General features: G+C 45.4%; 1 protein-coding gene across 1 annotated transcript in view; it reads right to left on the bottom strand.

Annotated features, from left to right (window-relative positions):
- The window catches only part of plxnb1b (plexin b1b), a 154,875-nt gene that overhangs the window by 71,830 nt on the left and 70,775 nt on the right, over positions 1-12,270 (bottom strand). The window contains exon 4 of the mRNA XM_079265954.1: positions 10,720-11,869. Within this exon, the coding sequence (XP_079122080.1) occupies positions 10,720-11,859 (1,140 nt within the window). The 5' untranslated portion in view covers positions 11,860-11,869. The remainder of the gene's footprint in view (positions 1-10,719; positions 11,870-12,270) is intronic.

Raw genomic sequence — 12,270 nt, 5'->3', positions numbered from 1 at the left:
CAGCCGTCAACCTCGAGGATGAAGTCACCAACCTTCCGGAGCAGCGCCTTGGGTGCCACAACCATGAGCTTCTTCTTGGTGTTGAGTTTGAGGAGATTTGATGACATCCAGGTTTTTATTTCATACAGGCAGTTGACAAGGGACTGAGGGGGGAGCTGGGAGGATGGAGTAGTACTGAGATAGATTTGAGTATCATCAGCATAGCAGTGGAAGTTCAGTCCGTGATGGCGGATGATCTTGCCGAGGGGGAGGATGTAGATGGTGAAGAGGAGGGGGCCAAGCACAGAGCCTTGGGGCACGCCATGATTGACTGGGGCTAGGGGGGAAATAGAGCCGTTGATGGAAACAAACTGTTCCCTGTTATGGAGGTAGGATGTAAACCAGGAGAGGGCGGTGCCAGTGACCCCTAGGAGGTCAGATAGGCGGTTGAGGAGGATGGTATGGGAGACAGTGTCAAATGCTGCAGAGAGGTCCAGGAGGATGAGGATGCTGAGGCAGCCAGAGTCAGCAGCAATGAGGAGATCGTTGATGATCTTAATGAGGGCGGTCTCCGTGCTGTGTTGGAGTCTGAAGCCGGATTGGAGGGGCTCATAGAGCTCATGGTTGGACATGTGGAGATGGAGTTGGCCGGCGACTACTCTTTCCAGAGTCTTACTGAGGAAGGGAAGGTTGGAGATCGGCCGGTGGTTGTGGAGGTCATCAATGTCCAGGCCAGGCTTTTTGAGGATGGGGGTGACTGAGGCAGTTTTGAAGCTGGTAGGGACAATACCAGATGCCAAAGAAGCGTTGATGATGTCCACCATGTAGGGGCAGAGGGTGGGTAGGCAGTCCTTGACCAGGGCTGTAGGCATGGGGTCCAGGGAGCAGGTGGACGTCTTGGCCGAGCTGACCATCTTGGCCAATTGGGGAGCATCCACAGGGGAGAAGGAGGAGAGCTCAAAAAGGGAGAGGTACGGCGCTGAGGGGGCGTTGCCAGGTGGCTGAAGTGCGGGTGGAGGGGGAGGGGCTGCTGTCAGGAGCTGCTGGTGGATGGAGTCGACTTTCGCCTGGAAGAAGTCGAGGAATTTGGAGCAGAGATCGGGAGCACCAGAGGGATGGGGGGCGTCAATGGGGCGGAGTAGGCGGTTGATGGTGGAGAACAGTGATCGAGGGTTGCTTTGCTGGGCACCGATCAAACAAGAGTAGTATACTGTCTTGGCCTGAGAGAGAGCTTCCTTGTAGGTTTCCACATGGTCACGAAAGGCCAGGAGGTGGACCGTGAGGCCAGTTTTTTTAGAAAGCCTCTCCAGCTGGCGACCAGAGGCCTTCATGCTGCGGAGTTCGGAAGTGAACCAGGGGGCAGGGCGGGTGAAGGAAACAGTCCGGGTTTTGATGGGGGCGAGAGAGTTGAGACTGAGGGATAGGGCAGCGTTATAATGGGCTACCAGGGCGTCCACGGTGGAGTCGGAGGGAGCCGAGGCCATGTGGGTAGCTATCAGGTTGGATAGGGCTGGTGCACTCACAGTCTTGATGTTCCTAAACATGATGGTGCGTTTAGGATGCTGCCTGGGCAGGGAGACAGGAACAGTGAAGAGGATGGCGTGATGGTCAGATACAGCCAGGTCCAGACGCTGTAGGTCGGGGGGTGGTGGGCCGGTAGAGCACACCAGGTCCAGTGTGTGGCCTTTGTTGTGGGTGGGACCCTTGACATGTTGCTTGATGCTGAAACAGTCCAGAAGTGACAGGAATTCAGCAGCAAACTTGCAGTTGCTGGAGTCCACATGAATGTTGAAATCACCAAGCAGGAAAATTGATGGAGACATGGAGAAGAGAGAGGTGAGCAACTCAGAAAGCTCAGACAGGAAGGTAGTGGAGGCTTTAGGTGGGCGGTAAATGAGGGCGACCTGGAGCGGAGCAGACCCAGCCAGTTTGAAGACAACACACTCGAATGAGGAGGTTGTAGGTACTGGGAGCTCTTTGACCAGGATGCTGGCTCGGTGGATAACAGCCAGTCCACCGCCACGACCCAGGAAGCGGGGCTTCTGGATGTATACATAGCCTGGGGGTGTGGCTTGGTTGAGTGTCACGAAGTCCTGCTGATTTTGCCATGTCTCTGTTAGGCATAGAATGTCAATGCTTCTGTCAGTGATGATGTCGTGAATGAGTAATGCTTTGTTGTTGAGGGAGCGAGTATTCAGCAGCATAAACGTTGCAGTGTTGTTCGTAGATGCTGGGGAGGACGAGGAGGGAGAAACCAGCACACTGTCAGCACAGACCAGGGACCTCAGGTAGATAGAGCGAACGTGAGGATTGGTCGGATGACGTAGATTGTTGTGATGACGACATCGCAGTGCGACAGACCGACTGTCGGATACAACTGCGGGAATAGGAGTTTTGGAGTAGAAAAACTTGCGTCGGGATGCCCGGTGTATGTAGCGGGCACGACGCAGTAGTCCGAGAGACTTGATAACTGCGAGGCAGTCAGGGATGGTGTGGCTGGAAAAGTTTAGGAGTTCCAGCGGAGAGTATTGTAGGAGCACCATGAAGAGAACAGAGAGCCAGCTAGCAGCCGGCACCATTAGCCTGGTAGACACCGGACCTCGACCTTCAGCAGCGGCGATGGAAAGCAGCGAAGTCGTGTTGGCAGGACTGAGGGAGGGTTCGTGGAAGTTCCTGGCAGTGTGGCAGAGAGGAGCCCAGTCGGAGTGTTCCGGAGCGGGGATTCCACGGATGGCAGAGCACGTCGGATAGCTTGTTTTGCTAAGAGCTAAGAGCGGCGTCGGATAGCTTGTATGCTAGTGGTAGGTCGGCAGAGGCTAGGAGCCGAACACCAGCCAAAGGTAATCAGCTGAGCAGTGGAAATGGTAGAAACACAAAAAACAGGGCAGGACAATCTTCAGACTGTGTTCAGGATTGAATAGATTAACGGCAGAGAGTGGTAGGAAATGAGAAATAAGTGTCGGCATGAAGAGCGGCGAAAAACACGCCAGCGTCCCCTCTGCTAGACGATCACACATTCTCAATTATCAATCATTAAACTGATCTAATCATTAAATCATTAAATTATGACTTTCTATCATAGTTATGACTTTCTATCGCATAACTTCGACTTTCCATCTCATAATTTCGACTATGGGGATATTTTTATTATCAAGTCTAACTTAAAAAGTCTAACTTTTGTGCTGGTGGATTCGCGGGCCACATAAAATGACGTGGCGGGCCGGATTCGGCCCGCGGGCCGGGAGTTTCAGACCCCTGGGTTGGACAGCACTGAAAATAATGTTTCCCCCACAGTTTCAGCGATGGCTTCCATTTGGAGACTCTAGGTTCAGGGGGTTATGGAAGTCTGGAATTATTTTCTTCCTGATTTCACCAGTTTCCCTCTTAGTATGGGGAATTAAACACAGACAGGAACCAGAACATATGCATGACCACATCAAGATTCGAAATTTAGCCTCAGTAACCAATCAAACCAATCTCCGACCACGTAGAGAGGCTTCCCTGACGACACTCACCTATGAAAATGTTACTCTCACTCTTACATTCAAAGAAGGTACAACATCAACGGTGCAGTTAGACTTCTGTGAAGTAGTTTCCTGTCCCAAGTATGAACACACCTACGGTTGGATGACCAAAACCTTGTGCATCATTACTGACCAGTGTGGACCCGCCACAAATAAGTATGAAGACCCAAAAGAGGTGCCGATAGCCCGAAGGGAGCTTTTGATGACAGAGTGTACATAGATGTAATAGGGGTGCCAAGGGGGGTGCAGAATGAATTTAAAGCGAGAGATCCAATGGCTGCCGGTTTTGAATCAGCATTTTATTGGTGGGTAACGATTAATAAAAATGTTGATTGGATCAACTACATTTACTATAACCAACAGCATTTTGTAAACTTCCCCAGGGACGCCATATAAGGACTGCATGCACAGCTGGCGAAGACTAGTTTAATGACCTTGCAGAACAGAATGGCATTAGATATGATTTTAGCAGAGAAAGGTGGCGTTTGCCAGATGTTTGGGTCTGCTTGCTGTACTTTCATTCCAAATAACACAGCTCCTGATGGATCGGTGACCAGGGCGCTGGCGGGATTGACAGCACTCAGCCAAGAGCTAGCGGAGAACTCTGGTGTCACTAATTCATTCACCGACTGGTTGGAGGGTATGTTTGGCAAATGGAAAAATGCATTTTTGTCAATCGTAACTACTCTTGTGTTGTCGTCGTAGGCCTCCTAGTCGTTTGTGGATGCGGTTTCCCTTGCATCCGTGGACTTCTACAGGGGTTTATTGCTTCAACAATTAGCAAGACACAAATACAGGGCAATCAGTTATGTGTCGAGGATGAGGAAGAATTGGAGATGCTGATGGCCACAGTCTAGATGAGGCCACCATCGATGCCATAGCAGGACTTCACAAGCAGCTCCTGAACATCCTCTCGGAGATCCTGAAGGACCTGATAAGGCCCAGATGGACTTCTAAAACGCATCCGGTGAGATATTGGGAATTTGGGAACTAGACGGATTGTTTTGGATGAGTATTTTGAGAATTTTTTGTTTCATTGGGTTATAATGGGATTTTAGGGTGCAAGGATTAAGAAATGTAATTTTGTCAAGTGTAAAAGAACAGGCAAGGCTTCTCAGGATTTTTTCTCTAGCCCTCAGATTGTATCCTGACCCCACCAGCCCCATCACCTGGATGACAGTGGACTTCAACCGACTCGACTGTTTTTGTATCAGTGAGGCAAGCGTAGGGTGAATCAGATAGGATAGGGGAACTTGAAACAATATCTGCATGCATGAATTGTTGTTTGCTATTGTTTAGTTAGATAGGGAACCTCTCCCTGGACTGAGTAGGGGAGGGGTTTCCGGGGCATTGGGGTTATGTAACCCGCAGTGGACTGCGGGTTAGGGGGGAGTTGTAAGAAATTTTAGTGTAGAACTGTGTTTAGAAGTTACAATAAAAGTGTTTAATGATTCATGTTTAAGAATTCATAATTAGTCATAAGTGTTTTGGAAATGCATAATTAAGATCAGCATAAAGGTGTTTTAGGATTAGTAGCTAGATGTAGAATTCGTAAACATGAAGCTTTTGCCAAAAGTTGCAAAGTGTTATCTTTTATATAGAATGTATTAAGAACGAAGGGACAGAGAGAGACTTTTAGACAGGCGATTACAGAGTGCACCAGGATAAGGCCCCTGGAATTTAGCCAATAGGAATTGAGATAGACAAAAGGGGAGGAGTTTCAAACCGGATGTGGGAGGTTTCATTTACGTCTTTTTTTTCTCTTCTTGGTCTGGCTCTCAGCAGAGAGACATGTTTTTACGGGCTGAAGAGCTAAAGATGAGTTTTTTTGCACGTGGGTTTTTGGTTCGTTTTATTGTTTCATATTCCATAGAAGTAGTGTACTTCACTGTATAATTGTATTTGCTTCAGTAGGATTAAATTCCTTTTAATTGTAAACCAGTTTTGGTAGATTTATTATCGCAGTATGAGAGTAGCTCAGTTACGCAAACGTTGGTTGACGGCTTATGTAAGAGGAAGATACGGTTTGTACTATAAGTACTCGCGTTTTCTGAAGCCAGTAGCTCCATGGTAACATCCGCTAGCACGTTGTCGGGTCTGTAATGTGTCTTTTTCCATCGAAATGCTGCAAGATACGACTTGCAGCGGTTATGGCGACTTTGGACAGTGTGGGTGTGGGCTCCTTTTGTGGAGAAACCATAAGAAATTAAAGAAAATCTATGATTTCTTTGCAAAGATGAGGATTTTGGGCATGCTGGGATACCAAACACGGACATGTTTTGTGACGTATTTGCGCAAACAAGCCGTAGGAACCGAAGGGGAGGGGGTCGAGGATGCCGGTGTCCTCGCGGAGTTGAACAGGCAAAACCCTTGTTAAATAAATGAGACGATACAATGTGATGATCACAAAGACATTTATTATCATGTTTATGTAAACCTGCATACACAACAAGAAGCCCAACAGGCTTTCCCACGAGCGTTGGATGTTCCGTCGCTACGTGTCGCTTTATTTTTGAAGGCTTCAGTGCTTCGTTTGATAGCATTAGCCCACATTCCACACACTGAGCCCTCGTTGCCTCCGTTCACAAAGCCGTACTTAAGAAAGTCAGGATTGTACTTGCGCACACATTTAGACTTTTGGGGGGGTATGGCACCACTGTCGTCTTCATTTTTTCTTTTTAATAACTTATCCATAACTTTCGCTACAGGCTAGCGGCTAGCTGAGTGTCTTCTTCTGCTTATTGCAGCTTGTTAAACAACTGACTGATGCATTACCGCCACCAGGTGGTGGGAAGCTATATTGTAACTGAGCGTCTCATGGATAGCAGTAATATCTCTGGTGTCTTCAATTGATAACCTATGCGGTATACTGAAAGTTTTTCGCGGCCCTCTAGGTGGCGCTCGTGGCCCTATCGTGGGCCGCGGCCCTATGGTTAAGAATCACTGCTTTACATGACACATACTGACTACCATCATCTGGACATTCACCACAAACACTGAGGAAGGTAATAACAGCTAAGGCTGCTTAAGTTGCATTTCGGCCACTAGTATTTGGTAGGAGTCCTAAACCCCATCTTCAATAACAAAGCTTGTTCCTTAGACCTCGCGTGATAGTCTGTCCCTGGTGCAGATGGACTGTCCTGGCAAACACTGAACGGGGATGAAGCTGCTTTGGTTTTGTTTGTGTACAGGAATCCAATTGAGATTTGAAATCTTAATGACACTGTAAATCTCTTCAGCTCCAAATCTCTCCACGCTGTTCCCCGTATATGGTTTGATCCCCCCCCCCCCCGTTCACAAACATATATTCATATCTGACCCGTTCCTCTTCCTACCCCTCCGTTTTACTTTTCTTTCACTTTTTGCTCCACTGTAATCTGTGTCTCTTTATGTCTTTCTCCTTCAGAGCCTTGTCCCCGACTGGTGTCTCTTTATCGTCCTTGTCAGGGCTTGTTAAACATTACCCTCAACCTCACCCCACTAAGTACGGCTAATGCCGCCGATCGATCTCTCTCCGACCACCAATACTATTAAATTACGCCGCACTACCTTCTCCCTAGCGCCGATCTGTTGTACACGGCTGCACAGGTTGAGGGGTCAGAGCTGTGATCACAGAAGAGGATGTCAAACTAGCCCACGCAAGTCCATGTTTACATGCAGTAAACACCTTAATGCACATGCATTAATCGAATTAAATCCCTCATCCACAGCATTACAGTTGTCTGATACAAATGACACTGCTGGAATAGGACAAGCCTGGACGCCATCAGATGCAGGTGGAGGCTTTTATTGTTGGAATGCTGTTAAGCATTCCAACTATTGTTCTTCGAATCTTTATTCAACTTCTATTTCTTCTGTCCCACCTCTTCTCAACATTATGATTCTGTCTCCTCTCCCCTTCTCCCCCACACCCCATTTCAAAATAAAAGCCCCAGAGAGTGAATTCTAACTGAACTGCTTGTGATGAAGCCTGTCATTTAATAACCTCTGTTTATGTGTGTCAAACATTATGATTATGTCTCCTCTCCCACTCCCTCCCCCACCCAGTCCCACCCTTTCAAAATAAAAGCCTCATGGATTAACTGTATTTAAACGTTGAGCTCAAAATTACGCTTTTTTGTTGAAATAATGAATGCTCTTACTAATACTGCGACAACTACTACTACTGCAAATATTTCTAGTATTACTACTACTACTACTGCTATTACTGCTACCATACATATTATTACTACCACTACTGCTATTACTACCACTACCACTACTATTATTACTTATACCACAACTGCTAATACTGCTATTCCTGCTACTACCAGTACTAATAACCAGTACTAATACTACTACAGCTATTAGTACGACTGCTACTAGTACTACTACTGCTGCTACTTCAAAAACTGACTTTACTATTACTACTACTACTAATTATACTACTACTACTGTTATATAAAATACTACGACCACTATTTCAGCTATTACTACGACTACTTCTACTACTTCTTCTAATTACTAATACTTCAACTTCAACTACAACTTCTACTACTACTGCTACTACAAATATCACTACTCCTACAGCTAGTACTTATTCAAATGCTACTAATACTTACACTGCTCATAATACTTCTACTACAACTTCTACTACTACTACAACAAATATCACTACCGCTGGAATTCTTTTGAGCTACAGAAACCGTTCAAAATCAAATGTTCAGCTCTTTCAGGAGAGGGGTGATATGACTTCACATTTGTAATCTTTCAACTTTTTGAATTATTAAGCTTTTTGCAATTTTTTAAAATTTGGATATCTATTTTCAGCAATGTTTTTGAGATTCATTTCAGCTTTCAGCATTCCAATGCATTTTCAGCAGGAAATGCATTTTCTAGTTCAACTTCTTCTATTTCTTCCGTCCCACCTCTTCTTCTCCTTCATTTTTAAGCTACAGAAACCATTCAACTATCAAAATGTTCAGCTCTTTCACCAGAGGGGTGCTATGACTTTTCATATTTCTAACCTTTAAACTATTTGAATTATTAAGCTTTTTATTTTCAATGGGATCTCTATGGAGAATATTTTCAAATCCTCTTAAACTTCTTCAACTTTCAAATCCTTCAACTTCCTCATACTTTCAGCTATTATACTGCTACTACTGCTATTCATGCTACTACCAGTACTAATACTACTACAGCTATTAGTACGACTGCTACTAGTACTACTACTACTTCAAATACTGCCATTACTTTTACTACTGCTACTACTACTACTGCTGTTATATTAAATACCACGACCACTACTACAGCTATTACTACTACTACTGATACGTGGCTACTACTTCTTCTAAATACTAATACTTCTTCTAAATACTAATACTTCTACTACTAATGATACTTCTACTACAACTACGACTTTGACTACTACTATTACAAATACCACTACTGCTACTACTACTTATTCTAATGCTACTAATACTTCTACGACTAATAATACTTCTACTTCAACTACAACTTCTATGACTATTACTACAAATATCACTCCTTCTGAAATTTGTTTAAGCTACAGAAATTGTTCAAATATCAAAATGTTCAGCTCTTTCAGGAGAGGGGTGCTTTGACTTTTCATATTTGTAATCTAAACTTTTTGAATTAAGCTTTTTGCAATTGTCTTTTGAATGGGATCTCTATGGAGAAAATCTTCAAATCCTGTTATACTTCAACTTTCAAAGCCTTCTTCTTCCTCATACTTTCAGCTACAGACACCATAGTTAGACATTTCAACTAGAAGGTTGTTCAGCAGTGCAGTTTAAATGCTTCCGGGCTTCAACATTTTTCAGACAGATAGTCTCCCATTTTTAAATTTTCAGCAATTTTTTCACAATTAATTTCAGCTTTCAGCATTCCAACGCATTTTCAGCAGGAAATGCATTTTCAGTTCCACTATTTCTTCCGTCCCCCCCATTTTTCGTTTCAACTCTTCTTCATTTTTTAAGCTACAGAAACCATTCAAATATCAAAATGTTCAGCTCTTTCAGGAGAGGTGTGATATGACTTTTCATATTTGTAATCTTTAAACTTTTTGAATTATTAAGCTTTTTGCAATTTGTTTTTGAATTGGATATCTATTTTCAGCAATGTTTTTGCGATTAATTTCAGTTTTCAGCATTCCAACGCATTTTCAGCAGGAAATGCTTTTTCTAGTTCAATATATTCATCACAGAAAAAAAAAAAAGAGAGATCTGCACTCAGTAGAGCTCTCAGCCAGGTACGTCTGCAACGACCACGGCTGTATTGTGTGATTGATTGCATACGGCCCACAATTGGTTACCCCCCCCCGTCTAGACTGCAAGTGTATCAGATGTGTTTTTCCCTTGCACTCCTCACACAACTGACACGCTTTAATATTAATCTATGCAGATGTCTTCACCAAACAAATCTGTGTCTCTGTGAAACACAGCAGCTGTGTGTAGTTCTGTTAGCCAAACACACTGTCCAAAACAATAAAAGTAAGCAAACTGTTTCCCCCCCACTGTGTCTCACTTGTGGCTCCTACCAGCTGGGGGCCGGTTAGGAGTAGTGAGGAGTCAGCAGTTAATCAATTACAGTATCAAACAAGCAATTGAAGGTGTTTTGAGGATGTGTGAGTCACTGCAACCACGAGAGGTCCTTAAGCATGCAACCATACGTGAGCACCAATAACATTATGCAGTTTGGTGCAGCAGCATACAAAATCATCCATGGACAGACAGAGATGCACACAATTTTACTTGTGTAAAAAGCACAATGAAAAGCAGGAGAATGTGAAGTATATTGGGTTATTTGATTGTGACTGGTTCACGTTTTTCATTCAGAGACAGAAAATATACTCCAATGTGAAACAGCACAGTAGGAAGCATGTGAAAAAAGGACACAAGGCCACTCTTATTCTTGTAGGCAGTCATTCTTAGCATGCATGCTGTTTTTCAGTAACACCCTGTCACACAAACATACAATTACACACAGTGACTCATGGGAGTGGAGCAGTGTAACTGCTATCTGGTTTAGCGTGTTCACCGCTGTGCGGTTTCACTGGAGAAAGTGATGTTTAAAAGCCTTTCTTCAGGTCCATCTCATTGGTCATGTGTCTGAACCACATACAATCTAGGACATATTTTCTATTTTAGTCAAATCAATTATGTATTGGGCGATTGTTAGTAAGCAACCACAGAAACAAGCAAACTGTACAACTCACCTCGGGCAGGTTGGCACAGTTGGATTTGACTTCGTACTCTATGTAGGCCGCCTCCAGTCCTGTTTCTCTACCCATCTGTGTGTAGCACAGGTCTCTGGTGGCATTAATCCTGCGGTCCACGTCTTTGAGGTTAAACATACAGAGGGCTGAGTCCTCGCTGGGCAGAGTCGATGAAGCCAAACGGGTGGAGAAGACACCGAGAAGAACTTCTGAGCCTTGATTCGCTGTGCCGTCCTCGGTGAGGCCAAGCTGGACAGCCTGCAAAAGGTTGTACATTTTCCCTGCCCTGGAACGACATGTCATGGGCACTTCCACGTAGGAGTAATAGGCCTGGTCGTCCAAGCAAACACGAGAGACGTAGGTGCGGTACTCCCGTGACTGTGACTTTAGGTCTCGCCTGTAGAAGAGGAAGTATACATGCTGACGGTGGGCGAAAGATGAGACAAAATGATGGTCGTATTCAGAGAGACGGCCAGCCACGGCCAACTTGGCGGTCTCCTCATAAGAAAAAATGGGTGCTTGGGCAAGGTTTCGTGTGGAAATAGGTGGATGGCTGCTGGTGTAACCCCGCCCCACAAACAGTACTGGCTGCCTGTCAGGATGAGAGCGAACCACGAGTCCCACGGTGCTAACGTTGGGGTGGTTGGCTGCTACGTATTGAGTATCCACGGGCCTCTCTGTGGAGAAACGTACCTCATCCACAGAACTCAGATTACGTTTTTGGCAGATTCCTTGGTTGACACTCCCGCAGGTGATGAGTTCCATGGAGTAAGGGTCGACCAGCAGGAGCTTGTTGTGGTTGCTGGTGAGCCTGGCCTGAGGGCAGTTGCTCTCGGTTACAGGAGGTAAACACTCCCGACTATCTGTGACAGGTCCGGTGTCAGCCTGAAGTTCAAGTTGGAGGAACCGATCCAACTGGAACAGGTGATCCCGGGCCCCGACGTAGACCCGACTCACACTGGGGTCGGGATGCAGGGCCAAGTGCTCAAACAGAGTGTCGTTCCGTATAAAGGTGGGGTAAAGACTGGAGGGGGACGAGTCAGATCCTTGTGTGAGGGGCCAGCCGACGGCTAGCAGCAGGAGCGACAGCAGCGTCTGGACTGCTAACCCTGAAAGACGACGCGCTATCCCCAGAGGCATGGCAGCAGAGCTGGTGGACAGAAGACAGGACAAGTTGTTAGGAGTCGTCAAACGTTTTTGTGCGACAGACCTCCAGACATGGTCACACATTTAGTTCATGTCTGTACTGTATTAAGTGGATTAGCTGAGGTAATTTAAAGACAGTCTAAAATTCAGACAGTTTCAAGTAAATGATACTAAAATTGTTCGAAATCATCTGTACATTTTTTTAGAACAGTGGTTCCAAGCAGGGAGCCATGGACCAGTACTAGGTCACCGGGTACAAGCAGTAGGATGAATCACTGTCAAGCCCACAACAATAGGATACTGTTTCTAAAGGGAGGTACTGAGGGTCACCTGTATGCGAGGCCGTCTTACCTTCTTGACCTGCATGTGCTGTGTTCTATAATTGTTGCAACTAGCTAGCTAATG

This window comes from Melanostigma gelatinosum (assembly GCF_949748355.1).
Source record: "Melanostigma gelatinosum genome assembly, chromosome: 3".
Classification (NCBI taxonomy): domain Eukaryota; kingdom Metazoa; phylum Chordata; class Actinopteri; order Perciformes; family Zoarcidae; genus Melanostigma; species Melanostigma gelatinosum.
The sequence above is the reverse complement of the archived record's forward strand: the minus strand, read 5'-3'. Positions and strand labels throughout refer to the sequence as shown.